Below are 18,941 nucleotides of genomic sequence, written 5' to 3'. Positions count from 1 at the left end.
AAATGAGTCATAGTCTTCAGTCCATTAAGCATCCTATTAGATCAATCCATCTTTATTCTCTCCACATTTCTGTCATTTTCTCCATCATTCCATGGTTCCCCTACTCACCAGGGGAATTTGCAGAAGCCTATTGATGTAAGACAATAAGACATAGGAGCAGATTTAGGCCATTCTGACTATCAAGTCTGCTCTGCCATTCCATCATGGCTGAATTTCTTATCCCTCTCAACCCCATTTTCCTGTTTTCTCTCTGTAACCTTTGACTCCCTGACAAATCAACAACCTATCATCTTCAGCTTTAAATATACTCAGTGACTTGGCCTCCATAGCTGCCTGTGGCAATGAATTCCACTTATTCACTACACTCTGGCTAAATAAGTTTCTCCTCACCTTTGTTGTAAGTGGACATGCCTCTATTCTGAGGCTGTGCCCTCTGGTGCTAGACTCACCCACTGTAGGAAATGTCCTCTCCATAGTCAAGGCCTTTCAATGTTCAATATGTTTCAATGAGATTCCCCTTCTTTCTTCTAAGCTACAGCAAGTACAGGCCCCAGAGCTATCAAAAGGTTGAGGGTGTTATGGATAGTTTGGAGGATTGTCAGAGGTTACAGTGGGACATCGATAGGATGCAGAACTGGGCTGAGAAGTAGCAGATGGACTACAACCCAGATAAGTGTGAAGTGGTTCATTTTGGTAGGTCCAAGTTTGAAGACAGAATATAATATAAGTGGCAAGTTTCTTGGCAATGTGGATGATCTGAGAGATCTTGGAGTCCGTGTCAATAGGACACTCAAAGTTGCTGCACAGGTTGGCAGTAAGGAGGCGTATGGTGTGTTGGTATTCATCAACCATGGGATTGAGTTCAAGAAACATGAAATAATGTTACAGCTATATAAGACCTTGGTCAGACCCCACTTGGAGTACTGTGCTCAGTTCTGGTCACCTCATTACAGGAAGGATGTGTACATTTTAGAGAGAATGCAGAGGAGATTTACAAGGATGTTGCCTTGATTAGAGGGCATACCTTATGAGAATAGGTTGAGTGAACTTGGCCTTTTCTCCTTGGAGCGATGGAGGTGTACAAGATGATGAGGTGCATTGATCATGTGGATAGCCAGAGGCTTTTTCCCAGGACTGAAATGGCTAACACAAGGGGCATAGTTTTAAGGAAGGGATGTTGGGGTAAGTTTTTCACCCAGAGAGTGGTGAGTGCATGGAATGCACTGCCAGCATCAGTGGTGGAAGCGAATATAATGGGGTCTTTTAAGAGCCTCTTAGTTAGGTACATGGAGCTTAGAAAAATAGGAGGCTATGCGCTAGGGGAATTCTAGGCAATCTCTAGAGTAGGTTACATGGTTGGCACAACATTATGGGCCGAAGGGCCTGTAAAGTACTGTAAATTTCTATATTCTATGTTCTAACAATCCTCGTATGTTAACACTTTCATTCCCAGAATCATTCTCATGATCCTCCCCAATGCCAGCACATCTTTTCTTGGATAAGGGGCCCAAAGCTGCTCACCATATTCCAAGTGCAGTCTGACCAATGTCTTATAAACCCTCAGCATTACAACTTTGAACTTGTATTCTGGTCCTCTTAAAATGAATGCTAACATTGCTATTCCCTTCCTTACCATTGACTCAACCTGTAAGGACTCCCAAGTCCCTTGTGCAGGATTCCCAAAAGAAAACTGCCTCATCTGGGGAGAAATTTCAAGTTTATAGCCATTGAACCATATACATGTATACCACCAAATGAAACAAAGTTCCTCAGGGCCAAGGTAAACAACACAGTACATATAACTCACACACAATGTACAAGATAATATTAGTACAAATCAATTAACTAATAATGAAATATATTTCAGAAGATTGACATTTAGTATAAGATGCATTTACAACACAAGCTTAAAAAGTAAACAGTGTCATGTTACTACTGCTTCATACGTGATGAGATGTGGATGGTGGCAGGGGGTTTAGTAGTCTCACGGTTTAGGGGATAAAGCTGTTTCCCATCCTAACAATCCTCATCTTAATGCAAAGGTATCTCCTACCTGATGATCAGGGGTCAAAAGGTTGAGAGATTATTGGGAGGGTACCTTGCCAATGCTAAACACCCTGCATATGCAGCCCTCCTGTTAAAAATCTCAGATGGGTGAAAGAGAGGCCCTGATAATCTTCTCAGCATTCTTCGCAAGCTTTTTGAGGGTCTTGCAGTCAGATGTGTCACAATTCCCCTACCAGATGCAGCTGGTCAGAACACTCTCGATAGTGCTCCTGTAAAAATTATTTGCAATGTGGGGTGGAGCTTCACTCACACCGATCTCCTCAGAAATGGAGATGCTGTTGTGCTTTCTTGACTAAAGAGGAGATGCTAAGGACAGTATGGTTGCAAACTCCACACAGACAGCACCAGAGGTCAGGATCAAACATCAACAGCTCTACTAAATACACATCGGTACTATACTGAAACACAAGAGGGAGGAACAATGATTGAAGATAGCTAAAACATCTGCATTCTGTGCATGCTGAAGAACTTATTCTAACCAGAAAAGTAGATTAAATCTAGGATGGTTCAGTACTTTCAACTCCCAAAGCGGGTGGCATAATGCAGTTCCTTCTCTCTGTGGAAACAAAGCAAAATCACAAATTTGCTTTTATAGTGCTTATCTAAACTGACTCCAAAGATTGAAAGATTAGCTTTATTTGTCACATGTACACATAGAACAAAATGCATTAATAACCGAGACACTCTGACGATTGTGCTGGGCAGCCCATAAGTATCATAGAAAATAGAACATAGAAGAGTACAGCACAGGAACAGGCCCTTCAGCCCACAATGTGTGTTGATCCAATTAAATTAGTAACCAAATGCACAACCTAACTAATCCCTTCTGTTTACACAATGTCTGTTTTCTCCCATTTTCCTCACATTTATATGCCTATCTAAATGTCTCCAATGTATCTGCCTCTACCAGTTCTGCCAGTGCATTCCAGACACCCACCACTCTGGGGGTTTTTTTTAAACTACTTTCCCCTCACATTTCCTTTTAAATTATGCCCTCTTATCTTTAATGCATGCTGTCTGGTTTTAGACATTTCAACCCTGGGAAAAGGATACTGTCTATGTCTTTCATAATCTTATAAACCTCTATCAGATTTTCCCTCAGCCTCCAACTCTCCAGAGAAAACAACCCGTTTGTTCACCCTCTTTTGTTATAGCCTATGCCCTCTATTCCAGGCAGCATCCTTGTAAGCCTCATCTGCATCCTCTCTAAGGCCTTGACACCCTTCTTGTAATGGGTGACCCGGACTGTGTGCAATGATCTAACTAGAGTTTTATAAAGCTGAAACATACCTTCTTGACTTTTGAATTCAAAGCCTAGATTAATTGATGGCGTGCTTGCCTTTTCCCTTCTTAACCACCCTTTCAATGTAGCCGCTTTCAGGGGGCTATGAACTTGGAACCCAAGATCCCTCTGCTCATCAACACTGTTAAGGATCTTGATGAAGGGTCTCAGCTCGAAACGTCGACTGGGCTCTTTTCCATAGATGCTGCCTGGCCTGCTGAGTTCCTCCAGCAATTTGTGTGTGTTGCTTAGATTTCTAGCATCTGCAAATTCTCTCATGTTAGTGTATTGTCTCTATACATTTGACCTACCAAGGAGCAATACTTAACATTTCTCTGGGTTAAATTCCATTTGCCATTTCTTCGCCCATATCTACAACTGATCTATATCCTGCTATATTCTATTCCAAGTCTTCTACCCTATTCACAAAACCACCAATCTTCATATCATCTGCAAACTTACTAACCCACCCATGTACATTTTCATCCAGGTTATTTGTATATATCACAAACAGTAGAGGTCCCTGTGGAACACCATTGATCACAGATTTACAGCTAGAATAAGTCCCTATGACCACTATCCTCTGCTTCTATGGGCAAGCCAGTTCTGAATTCAAATAGCCAGTTCACTATTGATTTCATGCATCTTAATCTTCTGGATAATCTCCCCATGAGGGACCTTGTCAAACACCATACTAAAGTCCATGTAGACAACATTCACAGTTCTACTTTCATCAATCACCCTCAATACCTTGTCAAAAAAACTCAGTCTAGTTAGAAAGACATTACTTGCTTCACACAAAGCCATGCCATCTCTCCCTAATTAGGCCATGGTTCTCCAAATCCTCAAAATCCTATCCATAATAATTCTGTCCAGTAACTTGCCTGTCATTGATGAGAGAATCACTGGTCTATAGTTTCCAGGATTATCCCTGGTTCCCTTCTTAAATAACGGAACATTAGCTACTTGCTTTTCCTTCAGGACCTCACATGCGGCTAGAGAGATCACAAAGATATTTGTCAAGGCCCTAGCAATCACTTCTCTTGCCTCTCTCAATAACCTGAGGTATGTTGCATCAGACCACAGGGACTTATTCGCCTTAATGCTCTTTAGGAAACCCAACACAACCACCTCCTTTTCTTTGAAATGCCCTGGCATATTATTACATGATCTCCCTACTCTTCACGTCCTTCTCCTTGGTAAATACAGATTAAAGTACTCAATAATGACCTCACCCACATCCTCCTCATAGAAGCAAATGTACCTGCTTTATCCTTAAGTGGTCCTACCCTCTGCCTACTTGTTCTCTTGCTCTTGATGTATTTATAGAATGCCTTGTGATTCTCTTTAATCCCACTTTCTGTGAACTTTCCATGGTCCCTCTGGCTTCCAAATTCCCTTCTTGAGTTCTTTACTGGTTTCTTTAATCCTCAAGGGCTGTGTTTGATTCTAACTTCCTAAGCTTTACATACTTTTCCTTTATCTTCTTGACTAAATTAATCACCTCCCTTGACATTGAAAGTTCTCTACCTTGCTGTTCTTGTCCAACCTCTGACTGGAATGTACCTGTCCCATAATCTGTGCAGTTGTTCTTTAAACACGCTCCACAAGTCGGACATGGACTTGCCAAAAACAGTTGTTCCCCATTAACTCTCCCTAGTTATTATGGAAAATTATGGTCAATTATGGAAAACTCTGAACATCCTCTACATAGCACCATCCAGAGACAGAGAAGCAGTTTCAGCGACAGGTTACTGTCGATGCAATGCTCCTCAGACAGGATGAAGAGGTCAATACTCCACAATGCCATTAGGCTTTACAATTCTACCGCCAGGACTTAAGAACTTTTTAAAAGCTATTATTAGTGCTTTTTGAGATAGTGATTTGGATGCATATCATATTTTTTTGCTGAGTTAAGTATTGTATGTGGTTAGTTTTGCTACAACAAGTGTATGGGACATTGGAAAAAAGTTGAATTTCCCCACGGGGATGAATAAAGTATCTATCTATCTATCTATCTATCTATCTAGTTCCTGCCTCCAATTTGATATGCTCTCACAAGGTCGATACTTATAATTATCCACAGTTATCTTAAAACTTGAGAAGTTGAGGTTACTGATCCCTAACTGCTCACCCATTGAAAGGTGAGTCACCTAGCTAGGCTCATTATCCAACACCAGGTCCAGTTCAAACTCTCCTCTTGTTGGACATACTGAATCTACATATTGAATTAAAAAACCCTCCTGGATGCACCTAACAAATTCTTCCCCATCTAAACCTCTTGCAATACAAAGGTCCCAATTTATATTATAGAAGTTGAAGTCCTCATGACAACAACCCTATTGTTTCTATATATTTTCTTAATCTGCCTGCATATTTGTTCCTCATTCTCTTGGTGGCCATTGGTGGCCTGTAGTGTGATCCCATCAGAAGTGATTACACCCTTCTTATTTTTGAGTTTTACCCATACAGATTCAATGGGTGAGTCTTCCATTACGTCCCCTGTGAGTGCAGCTATGATATTGTCCCTAAGTAGTAATTCCCCCCACCCCTCCCCTTTTACTGCCCTCTCTATCTTTTCTAAAACATCAAAGGCTGTGTACTCAGCCCCCTGCTGTACTCACTGTACACCCATGATTGTGTAGCCAAGTTTCCATCAAACTCAATATGTAAGTTTGCTGATGACACCACAATTGTAGGCCGTATCTTGAGTAATGATGAGTCGGAGTAGAGAGGAAATTAAGAACCTGGTGGCATGGTGCAAAGACAATAACCTATCCCTCAATGTCAGCAAGATGAAGGAATTGGTTGTTGACTTCAGAAGGAGTAGCTGACCGCACAACCCTATCTACATCGGTGGTGCGCAGGTGGAACAGGTCAAAAGCTTTAAGTTCCTCTGTGTGAATATCACAAATGACCTGACTTGGTCTAACCAAGTAGAGTCCACTGCTAAGAAGACCCACCAGCACCTTTACTTCCTGAGAAAGCTGAAGAAATTTGACCTGCCCCTAAAACCCTCACTAATTTTTATAGATGCACCGTAGAAAGCATTCTTCTAGGGTGCATCACAACCTGGTATGGAAGTTGTCCTGTCCAAGACCAGAAGAAGCTGCAGAAGATGGTGAACACAGCCCAGCACATCACACAAACTGATCTTCCATCCTTGGACTCACTTTACACCGCACGCTGTCAGAGCAGTGTAAATTAGGATAATCAAGGACACGACCCACCCAGCCAACACACTTTTTGTCCCTCTTCCCTCCGGGAGAAGGTTCAGGAGCTTGAAGATTTGTATGGCCAGATTTGGGAACAGCTTCTTTCCAACTATCATAATACTGCTGAACAGATCCTGACCCAGATCTGAGCTGTACCTTCCAAATATCCAGACCTGACTTGGACTACCTTACTTTCCCTTTTCTATTTTCTAATTATGATTTATAATTTAAATTTTTATTATATTTACTTCGATTTGTACTCCAGGGAACACGAAGCACAGAATCAAATATCGCTGTGATGATTGTACGCTCTAATGTCAATTGTTTGGTGACAATGAAGTAAAGTAAAAGTAAGGTAAAACCCTGGAACGTTAAGTACCCATTCTTGTCCCTCTCACAATCAAGTCTCAGTAATGGCCACAACATCATCATTCCATGTATTATCCATGCTCTAAGTTCATCATCTTTACCCATAATACTCCTCGCATTAGAATACACAGACTTAATTCTACCTGTTCTATCATGTCTATTATTTTGTTCCTGCCTGTTTTTATTGACCCCGACATCTACCTGCTTCTCCATCCCTTCATTTTCTGAACTGGTACTCTGGTTCCCAACCCCCTACCAAACTAATTTAAACCCACCTGAATAGCACCAGCAAACCTCCCGACCAGAATATTGGTTCCCTTCCAGTTCAAATGCAACCAGTCCCCTTGTATACTGGTCACCCCTGCTCCTGAAAAGGTTCCAATGATCCAAGTAACTAAAACCTTGCTCCAAGCACCAATTCTACAGCCACTCATTCATCTGTGCTATCATTCTATTCCTGCCCTGACTAGCACATGGCTCTAGGAGTAACTCAGAGATTACTACCTTGGAGGTCCTGCTCGTCAGCCTCTTTCCTAACTCCCTATAGTCTCTGTGTTGGATCTCTTCCCCCTTTCTATCTTTGTCATTGATTGCCAATGTGCACTATGACATCTGGCTGCTCACTTTCCCCCATGGACTAAATTCTGCAGCCATTCTGAGGCATTCTGGTCTACACCTGGGAGACAACACACCTTCGGGGCTTCGTTGTTGTGGCCACTGAATCTTCTATCCATTCCCCTAACTACTGAGTCTCCTATTGCTATCACTCTGTCCCACTTTACTCTTCCCTGCTGAGCCTTAGAGCCAGCCACAGTGCCACTGGCCTGGCTGCTGCTGTGCCCTAGGTCAGAAAGTGACTAGCACCCCTCTTCACCATACTACCAACACCAATGTAGCATACCTACGACTTACTAATCCTAACCTGTACATCTTTGGAACGTGGGGAGAAACCAGAGCACCTGGAGGAAACCCACACAGACAAAGGGAGAATGTGCAGTGTGAATTGAAGCCTGATTGCTGTTGCTGTCAACTCTTAGACTAATCGCAATGCTACCGTGTCACTGATAGGTTATTGCTAGACTGAAGAGGGGTGTTGGTCTCTACCGTGTTTCCCAACTTCTTATTCTGAATTCTGCCACCTTGCTCCCCCAGTCCAGATGATGGGCCTTGTTCCAAAATGTTGAATGTTTATTCTCCTCTACAGATGCTGCCTGACCTGCTGAGTTCCTCCAGCGTTTTATGACTTTTTAGAGATTAGATTTGATAACTCCTTGCTTTTCTCTGTTGCAGACTGTGGCAGTTTCTGTGTCTGTATTGACACTGAGCTGCATTGCGCTGGATCGCTGGTATGCTATATGTCACCCTCTGATGTTCAAGAGTACAGCCAAGCGTGCACGAAGCAGCATCATAATGATATGGGTGGTGTCCTGTGTGATAATGATTCCGCAAGCAATAGTCATGGAGTGCACCATCATGGTACCTGAGTTAGCAAACAAAACTCTTCTGTTCACCATCTGCGATGAACACTGGGAAGGTAAAAACAACCTGAACTGAAATAAAGCTTATATTTTATAAATACTAGCTTAAGAATGCAGGCTGGCTGCAGGGGGCTTTTTTAAGTCATGGATTCATGGAACACTATAACACTGAAACAGAGCCTTTGGCCTGTCTAGTCATGCTGAATTATTATTCTGCCTAGTGCCATCGACCTCCACCTGGACCATAGCCCTCCATATCCCTCCTGTTCATCTACCTTTCCAAATGTCTCTTAAATGTTGAAATTGAACCTACATCCACCACTTCCACTGGCAGCTCTTTGTAACTATCATCACCTTCTGAGTGAAGCGGCTCTCCACGTGTTCCCCTTAAATTTTTCACCTTTCACCTTAATCCATGACCTCTAGTTCCACCCTCATCCAACCTCAGTGGAAAAAGCCTGTTTGCATTTACCCTATCTATGCCCCTCAGAATTTTGTATAAGGTACATCTATCAAAATTTCTGTCACTCTCCTACGCTCCAGGAAATCCTAACCCATTCAACCTTTCTCTATAACTCAGGTCCTCAAGTCCTGGCAACACCCTTGTAAATTTTCTCTGTACTCTTTCAGTCTTATTGATATCTTTCCTGTAGGTAGGTGACCAGAACTGCTCACAGTACTCCAAATTAGGCCTCACCAATGTCTTGTACAACTTTAGCATAATATCCCAACTCTTGTGCTTAATACTTTGATTTACAAAGGCCAATAAGATTCCTTTACAGCCCTACCTACCTGTGATGCCACTTTCAAGGAATTATGGATCTGTGTTCTGCAATCCCACTGTTCTATCACTTCACTGTGCAAGTCCTACCCTGGCTTGTCTTCCCAAAGTGCAACACCTCATAAGCTCTGCATTATATTCCATCTGCAATTTTCTCTAGCTAGTCCAGATCCTCCTGCAAGTTTTGATCTTCTTCACTGTCCACTATGCCCCCAATCTTGGTGTTATATGCAAATTTGATGATCCAGTTTATCAAATGTTAATAATTATGACAGTTTCAGACATTTCAAATTAACAACAATTCTGCAGCCATTTTCACTTCTTGAGCTTTATTTACTTGGAGACTCCTTATCGATAGAGTGGGAATTGAACCAGGTCCCTGGATCTGTAATCGCATTATGCTGACAACTACATTACCATTCATCTCGAGCCTTACTTAAGAAAATAGGACGTCGCCTCTCATTGAAATCTAAAATGGAAATGAATCTATGGAAGTGTTTTCAGCAACATTACATAGCAGTTAGCACAAAACTTTGCAGCACCAGCGATCACCAATCAGGATTCATTTCTGCAGATGTCTGAGGAGATTCTATGACCGTGCATTTCCTTCGGGTGCTCTGGTTTCCTCTGAAGACATACATTTAGGGTTAGTGAGTTGTGGGCATGCTGTGTTGGCACTAGAAGCATTGAGACACTTGTTTGCTGCCTCCAACACATCCTTGGACTGTGTTGGTCTATGACGCAAACAATGCATTTTACTGTATGTTTCAATGTACACATAACTAATAAAGTTAATCGTCTTAATCTTTTTACTTAATCAATGGAAGTAAAATTTAAGTTAAAACCAAACCATAGGTCAGTATTATTGTAATCTATAAAAATTGCACTAGTGTTTGTTTTTAATATGTCTTTTATAAATCTTTGTTATTTCATTGCAGATGACATTTATGCCAAAGTATATCATATCTGCTTTTTCATTGTGACATATATGGCTCCTTTGTGCCTGATGATATTGGCCTACTTTCAAATATTTCGAAAACTTTGGTGTCGACAGGTGAGTTTACTGCAAAGCAATTAACCAGAAGTTTATCATCATGTTCATTTGAGAGTTACAAAGAAAGCTTTTGGCACATTGGCCTTCATAAATCAAAATACTGAGTACGGCAGTTGGGATGTTATGTTGAAGATGTATAAAATGTTGGTGAGGCCCAATTTGCAGTATTGTGTGCAGTTTTGGTCACCAATCTACAGGAAAGATATCAATAAGATTGAAAGAGAACAGAGAAAATTTTCAAGGACAGCAGCAGGAGTTGATGACCTGGAATCTGAGCTTCAAAAACTGTGGCACATGAGGGAGGGGGAGCATTACCTGGATTCTCTGTTTCAGAAAGTAGTCACACCCATTAGATTAGCTGCCTCAACTTTGGTCTGTGGTCAGGGACAAAAGGGTGTGACTGTGAGTAGGGCGGGTAGTGAGATCCCAGAGACGGTACTGTAGGAGCCTCAGCCCTTGAGATTGTCCAACAGGTCTGAGATTCCTGCTCCCTGTGTGGATGAGAGTGGGGGCTATGGGAAGGATAAGCAACCTAACTGTGGCACCAAATTCAGGGAGCCATTCAAGAGATGGGAGAGAAGAGAAATGTAGTGATAATTGGGGATAGTATAGTCAGGGGAATAGATGAATTCTCTGTCACGAGGATAGAGTGTCCCGAAGGCTGTGTTGCCTGCCTGCTGCCCAAGTTTCAGGCATCCTATCTGACCTGCAGAGGAATTTGCACTGGGAGGGGAAAGGTCCAGCTGTCATGGTCCATGTGGGTATCAACGACATAGGTAGAATGAGGAAAGAGTTTCTGCTGAGAGAATTTGAGCAGCTAGTGCCTAAATTAAAAAGCAGAACCAAAAAGGTAGTAATCTCTGGATTAATACCTGAGCCACGTGCAAATTAGCATAGGGTCAAGAGGATTATGGAGTTAAATGGAGGGTTATGGGCTGAGTACGGGTCAGTGGGACTAGGTGAGAGTAACCGTTCAGCACGGACTAGAAGGGCCGAGATGGCCTGTTTCCGTGCTGTAATTGTTATATGGTTTATATAAATGAATGGCTCAGGGACTGGTGTGGGAGAAGTGGGTTTGAGTTCATGGGAAATTAGCACCAGTATTGGGGAAGGAGGGAGCTGTACCAATGGGACAGGCTCCACCTGAACCGTGATGAGAGCTAAATCCTAGTAAATTGCATAACTAGGACTGTGATTAGCACTTTAAACTAAATACTGCATTCAACAGATTGGAGAAGTATGGATAAGATAAAAAGGAAAAGTGTGGATAAAGGTAAAGAAAAAACAAATGATAAAGAAGAGAAAAGTAAACTTGTGGCACAAATCAGTACCAAGGGGTATGATTTAGTGACCATTACAGAGACATGGTTTCAGGGTGAGAGGATTGGGAATTAAATATCCAAGGATATCAGGTAATACAGAAGGATAGGCAGGAAGGTAAGGGAGGAGGCATAGCACTCTTAATTAAAGATCAGATCAGGGCGATATGAGAGATGATATAAGATCTAAGGAGTAGAATAGAATGTTGAATCCATCTGGGTAGAGATTAGGAATAATAAAGGAAAAAAAAACACTGGAGGGAGTTGTCTATTGGCCACTGAATAATAACATTACAGTGGCACGGGCAATAAGCAGAGAAATATCTGAGGCATGTAACAATAGAACAGCAGTTATCATGGGGGACTTTAACTTGCACATAGATTGGGTGAATCAAGTTGGTTGAGGCATTCTTGTGGAGGACTTCATAGAATGCATCCATAATAGCTTTCTTGAGCAGCATGTTACTGAACCTGCAAGGGAACATGCCATCTTAGATCTGGTCCTGTGCAATGAGACAGGTAAATTAGTGATCTTGTAGTTAGGGTTCCACTTGGACAGGGTGATCACAGCATGACTGAGTTTCTCATACAAATGGAAGGAGCAATTGTTCAATTTCAAACCAGTCTATTATGCCTAAACAATGGAGACAACAAAGGTTGGTTTGCAGGTGCAGCAGACTATGAAGAAGGCAAACAGAATGTTGCCCTTCATTGCAGAGGGAAGGAATTTAAGAGCAGGAAGGTTATGCTGCAACTGAACAGGGTACCAGTGATTCTGCACCTAGATTACTGCATGCAGTTCTGGTCTCCTTACTTGAGGAAGGATATACTGGCTTTGGAGGTAGTGCAGAGAAGGTTCAGCAGACTGATTCCAGAGATGAGGGGGTTGGATTATGAGGAGAGGTTGATTCGCCTGGGACTGTACTCTGTGGAATTCAGAAGAATGAGAGGAGATCTTATTGAAACATATAAAATTATGAAAGGCATAGATAAGACAGAGGCAGGAAAGTTATTTCCACTGGTAGGTGATACTAGAACTAGGGGACGTAGCCTTAAGATTCAGGGGGAGCATATTTAGGTTGGAGATAAGCAACATCTGTTTTTCCCAAGAGTGGTGAATTTGTGGAATTCTCTGCTCAATGAAACATTGGAAGCTACCTCAGAAAATATATTTCAGACAAGGTTGGATAGATTTTTGCTTAGTAGGGCAATTAAGGGTTATGGGACAAAGGTAGGTGGAGATGAGTCCATGGTCAGATCAGCCATGACCTTATTGAACGGCAGAGCAGGCTCGACGGGCCAGATGGCCGACTCCTGCTCCTACTTCTTATGTTCTTATGTTAAAAAGCCATCTCATAGGCATTTTAGAAATTCCCTGCCTTGGAACCCAGCATCAATCTTATTTTCCCAATATACCTGCATATTGAAGTCGTGCATGACTGTTGTAACATTGTCCTTTTGGCATGTATTGTAGCATTGCCCTTTTGGCATGTGTTTTCTATTTCCCATTGTAATTAGTAGGCCACATCCTTACTGCTGTTTGGGGTCTGTATACAGCTGCCATTAGGGTCTTTTTACCCTTGCACTTGCTTAGCAATGATTCAACACTTTCCGTCCCTATGTCACTTTGTAATGATCTGATTTCATTTTTTACCAACAGAGCAATCCCACCCCCTTCCTTCTTGCCTGTCCTTTTGATACAATGTGTGTCCTTAGACGTCAAGCTCCCAGCTACAATCTTTTAGCCATGATTCAGTGATGCCTACAACATCAGACCTGCCAATCTGTAACTGTGCTGCGTCCATCTACCTTATTCTATATACTGTGCACAATCAGATACGACACCTTTAGTCCTATATTCCTTTTCGATTTTGTTGCACCATGCTCAACCTATTGATTCCTAACTTTGTCTGAGGTCTTACCAATATCTGCCTCCACAATCTCTCCACTAATCGAGATCACAACCCTGGATGTCACAGCCCTTTAATCTGGCACCTAACTCCTTGAACTCCCTCTGCAGAACCTCGTCACTCGTCCTATCCATGTCATTGGTACCTATGTGGACCACAACTTCTGGCTGTCACCCTCCCACTTAAGAACGCTAAGGACTCGACCTGAATTATTCCAGACCCTGGCACCTGGGAGGTAACATACCATCCAGGAATCTCACACTCGCCTACAGAACCTCCTGTCCATTCCCCTAACTAAGGAATCCCCTAAAACCACAACTTGCCACTTCTTCTTCCTTCCCTTCTGAGTCACAGAGGCAGACTTAGTGCCAGATACCTGAACACTGTGACTTTTCTCTGTTAGGTCATCCCCCTGACAGTATCTAAAGTGATATACCTGTCGTTGAGGAGGTTGGCCACAGGGGGATCTGCACTGATAGAGGTATACAATATTATTTGGGATACAGTATATTATTTGGAGTGACAGAGAATGAGATGTTGCCTGATAGAGGTGAATAAGATGATGAGAGGCATTGATTGTGTGGATAGCCAAAGGCTTTTTTTCCAGGGCTGAAACGGCTAACTGGAGAGGGCATTGTTTTAATGTGCTTGGAAGTAAGTACAAGGGGGATGTCAGAGATAAGATTTTCATACAGAGGTGTTGGGTGTATGGAACAGTGGTAGAGGCAGATACAATAGGGTCTATTAAGAGACTCATAGATAGGAACATAGAGCTTAGAGAAATAGAGGGCCATGCAGTAGGGTAACTCTAGGCCGTTTCTAGAGCAAGTCACATGTTCGGCACAACATTGTGGGCCAAAGGGCCTGTAATGTGCTGTAGATTTCTATGACTCTATAATAAGATAAGAGTAAATGCAAATCAGGGTATTTCCACTGAGGTTGGGTGAGACTACAACTAGAGGTCATGCGTTAAGGGTGAAAGGTGAAACATTTAAGGGGAACATATAGGCAGAACTTGTTCAGTCAGAGAGTGGTGAGACCATGGAATGAGCTACCAATGCAAGTGGTGGATGTGGTTTTAACTTCACAACATTTAAGAGAAATTTGGATAGGTACATGGAGGTATGGAGGGCAATGATCTGGGTGCAGGTCGATGGGACCAGGCAGATTAATTGTTTGACTTGAACTAGATGGCCCAAAGGGCCTGTTTCTGTGCTATATTGCTCTATAACTCTGACTCTAAAAGCTGGTCACTCATCATGCCCTTCTGCTGAAATTGCAGATTCCAGGCACTTTATCTGTAATACAAAGAAACTGGAAGCCTCTTGCCTTGCAGTGTTCGACACAAAGCATCAGGAGAGACCAAACCAGGTCAAGAACTAAAGGAGTCACTGCAGAAATCAAACAGATCCAAGCAAGACGCAAAACAGCACGGATGCTTGTGGTGGTGTTGATATTTTTTGCTTTTTGCTACCTTCCAATCAGTGTTCTAAATATTTTAAAAAGGTGAGTTGTTGAATAATTTTTAGGAATGCAAATAACTTTACCAATTTAAATGCATTTGCAGCTGGAAACCTACTTCCATGGTGATTCTCTCCATGATTCAAGCATTCCCAGTGCTAATTTTTCTAAAGTTTGTGATGTCAGCTTCTGGGTTGTTAAAAGGAATCTGTCTGAAAACCTTACCTTATTCTGTGAGAGCAGCATATTTTCAGCTCATTTTGCATCTGTCTTCATTTACAATATGTAAGGAGTTGCAAGCCCAATCAGTTGGACACCTGCAGAGTCACTCGGACATATGCAGTGGAACAGAGCTGGGATTTGAACAAATTGGATAACTAATTATGGAGCAGACTGCTTCTGTCGATGTTCTTATTCTCTGAGTCTAATGGGAAGGATTATTCATAGGCTCTTAAGCATTAAGGTATTGGTATTGGAAATGAGATTGGTTTATTATTGTCAATATAACAAAAAGCTTGCATACTATTTATATCGCATCATTACACAGTGTATTGAGGCAGAACAAGGGAAATCAATAACAATGCAGAATAAAATAAAGCAGCTAATGAGGAAGTACAGTGTAGGTAGACACTAAGGTGAAAGATCATAACTTGGTAGATTTTGAAGTCAACCGTCCATCTTATTGCACTAGGGATCCATTTAATTCTCTTAGAACAGCTTAGTAGAACCTGCTGTTCCTGGCAGTAGCTTTTCTATCTTCTGCTGGATGGAAGAGGGGAGAACAGAGAATTTCCAGGATGGTTGGGGTCTTTGATTATACTGAATGCTTAACTGAGGCAGTGAGAAGTATAGACAGAGTCCATAGAGAGGAGGCTAGTTCCCGTGATGTGTTGAGCTGTGTCCACAGCTCTCTGTTTCTTGAGGTCATGTGTAGAGCAGTTGCCATACCAGGCCATTATGTAGCTAGATATGATGCTTTCTATGGTCCATCGATAAAACCTGGTACAGTTGATTGGGACATAACAGATTTCTGTAGCCTCTGAGGAAGTAGAGGTGTTGATTGTCTTTTTTGGCTGTGACATCTACATGGTTAGACCAGGACAGGCTGCTGGTGATGTCCACTCCTAGGAAGCTGAAGCTCTCAACCCTCTTGACTTCAACACTGTTGATGTTGACAAGAGCAGGTGTACAGCTCCCCTTCCTGACATCAATGACCAGCTTTTCTGCTTGGCTGACATTGAGGGAAAGATTGTTGTCTTGACTCCTGTAACTAAGTTCCCTGTCTCCTTCCTGCATTCTGACTCATCACTATTTGAGAGACAGCCCACTACTACAAAGTCATCTGCAAAGCAGTAGACGGGGATGCAAGATCGGTGACCATTTCTGAGTGCCAGCACAAATCTGAACATTAAAAAGTCTGATAGTTTAGAACATCCAGCACTTTGGTGGGGCCAAACTACCAGATGTTCCAGATTACTGGATGTCTAATACCCAGCGCACTTGACAGAGGAGTCTGAAGACCCACAGTCAATGATTTCTTCATTTCTTCAGTTTCTTCCCCTCCACTGATTTCTGATCAGTCCATGAACACTACCTCACTATTTCCCTTTTGCACTCTTTATTTATTTTTAACTTGTATTAATTTTTATGTTGTCTATTGTACTGCAGCTGCAAACAACAAATTTCACTTTGTAAGATATAGTTATAAACCTGATTCTTAAGGTTCAAGGTTGTTTATTGTCGTTCTTCAGTATACAAGTGTAAAGAGTGAAATGATTATTACTCTGGATCAGATGCTGCATATAAAAAAGCACAATAAGTATAAAAAACACAGTAAATATAAAAGCAATCCTATAAAACAACGTACAAGTATCTGTTGAGTGTGGCCCTAAATGCACAAGATTAGCACCCAAAGGAAACAAGTGTGGCATTATGCTAATCACTATACTACTGTACCAGCTCATGAGGGTGTACAGTATGAAGCTAAGAAAAATGTTTTTGCCCTGAGGTTATGGCTCTGCCATTCTACTGGTCTGTGATCTCTGGATCCTCAGTTGTTGAGTATATTCAAGAATGAGATTGGTAGGTGTTTGGTCTCAAAGAGAAATGTAGAAACAGGGAATAGTGTGAGGAAGTGGAGCTAATGTGAAAGGTCACCTGTATGCCCAACTCTTCTCCAAGGATCATCATCTTGTCATGGTGGACAGGCTTGTGAGTTCCTGCAATCTTAAGAGTGATGTCATCTGGAACTTAGCCATCTGGTACTTAGCTCCTGGTAGGGTCCATAGTGGTAAGGTCAAGGCTCCAGACAAAGAGTGATCCAATCAAGACTTCCAACAGTGGAGTTGGCAGAAAATGATGACATGTTAAATGGCAGTGGAGGCTGCCAGAGGAAGGCTGTAGTGGTGGAGTTGTCTTGCTCTCCATGCCGGTGGACCTCGCCCCAGCTCTGTCAAGGACCATACGGTGGCTGCCTGTGGATTAGCCTCCTCGCATTAAACAAAGTCACACAGTGAATCCTCGCTAACATCCTAACATCCCAGAACATGTGGATCCCTGCTACCTGAGGAGAACATCAAACTCAATGAGGAGTCACACCCCACTATTGAAGGTCAGCACAATTTCAGAAAACAATCCCATTTTTAAGCTCTTCATAAAACTTGGATGTTTTTATATGTACTTCATAGAACTTGGATAGGTACTTGGAGGGGCAGAGCTTGGAGGGATATGTGTTGAACACAGGAAATTGCCATTAGCTGGGTGGGCACTATGTTCAGCATTGAGTTGTTGGGCCAAAGGGCCTAACGCTTCAATACTAGTATCATACAGTCATACAGCCTATATTGCTCTATGCCTCTAAAATACGATGTATTGAAGTACAGTGGAAAAAATTTGTTTTGCATGCCATCCATGTAGATTATTTTATCATATCAGTGCATTGAGATAGTACAAGGGAATAGCAATAACAGAATATAGTATAAAGAATTACAGTTGCAGAGGAAAAGGCCTGCAGATAGACAATAAAGTGAAGGGACCCTGACAAAATATATTGTGAGGTCAAGAATCCATCTACTAAGGAACTGTTCAGTAGTCTCATAACCATAAGATAGAAGCTGTTCTTGAACGTGGAGGTACACACTTTTAGACCTTTGTATCTTCTGCCCAATGGGAGAAGGGTGAAGAAGGGATGTCTAGGGTGGGTGAAGTCTTGGATTACATTTGCTGCTTTGCAGGGGCAGCAAGAAACGTAGATAGAGTTCAAAGAGGGGAAGCTGGTTTCTGCAATGTGCTGAGCTGTGTCCACAACTCTCTGCAGCTTCTTGCAGTCATGGGCAGAGCAGATGCCAGACCAGACCAGGATGCCTCTGGATCTGGTGATTCCTATATGGTTTTGATAAAGATTACTGAGGGTCATGAGGACATGCTGAAGTTCCTTAGGAAGTAGAGGTACTGTGGCACTTTCTATGCCATGCTTATTTTGGACCGGAGCAGACTATTGATGATAGTCTCTCCTTGGAACTTGAAGCTCTCAGCCCTCACAATTTCAGCACAGCTGATGTAAATAGCAGCATGTGAACCATCCCTTTTCCTGAAGTCAATGGCCAGCTCTTTTGTTTTGCTGATGTTCAGGTAAAAGTTGTTGCCATGAATCCATGTCACTAAGCTCTCCAACTTCTTTCTGTACTCAGACTCAATACTATTTGAGATCCGGTTCTGTGGAGAAAAAATTCGAGTGAGTATTGAGATGAGGAGGAATTTATTTAGCCATAGCGTGGTGAACCTGTAGAATTTATTGCCATAGACGGCTGTGAAGGACATGTCATTGGGTATATTTAAAGCAGAGGTTGATAGGTTCTTCCTTAGTCAGGGCATCAATGGTTACAGGGAGAAGGTAGGGGAATGGGGGATAGTAAATCAGCTATGATGGAATAGCAGAGATGACTTGATTGGCTGAAAGGCCTAATTCTGCTCTTATAGACTTATGGTAATTTAGATTCAGAATCA

At 42.2% G+C, this 18,941-nt stretch overlaps 1 protein-coding gene across 1 annotated transcript in view; it reads left to right on the top strand.

The window, feature by feature from the left end:
- Positions 1-18,941, top strand: part of hcrtr2 (hypocretin (orexin) receptor 2) — a 74,123-nt gene that overhangs the window by 51,144 nt on the left and 4,038 nt on the right. The window contains exons 3-5 of the mRNA XM_073055444.1: positions 8,224-8,467; positions 10,131-10,246; positions 14,758-14,981. Of these exons, the coding sequence (XP_072911545.1) occupies positions 8,224-8,467; positions 10,131-10,246; positions 14,758-14,981 (584 nt within the window). The remainder of the gene's footprint in view (positions 1-8,223; positions 8,468-10,130; positions 10,247-14,757; positions 14,982-18,941) is intronic.

The sequence above is a fragment of the Hemitrygon akajei genome, chromosome 9, assembly GCF_048418815.1.
Source record: "Hemitrygon akajei chromosome 9, sHemAka1.3, whole genome shotgun sequence".
Taxonomy (NCBI): domain Eukaryota; kingdom Metazoa; phylum Chordata; class Chondrichthyes; order Myliobatiformes; family Dasyatidae; genus Hemitrygon; species Hemitrygon akajei.
This window is presented reverse-complemented; position numbering and strand designations above follow the sequence as displayed.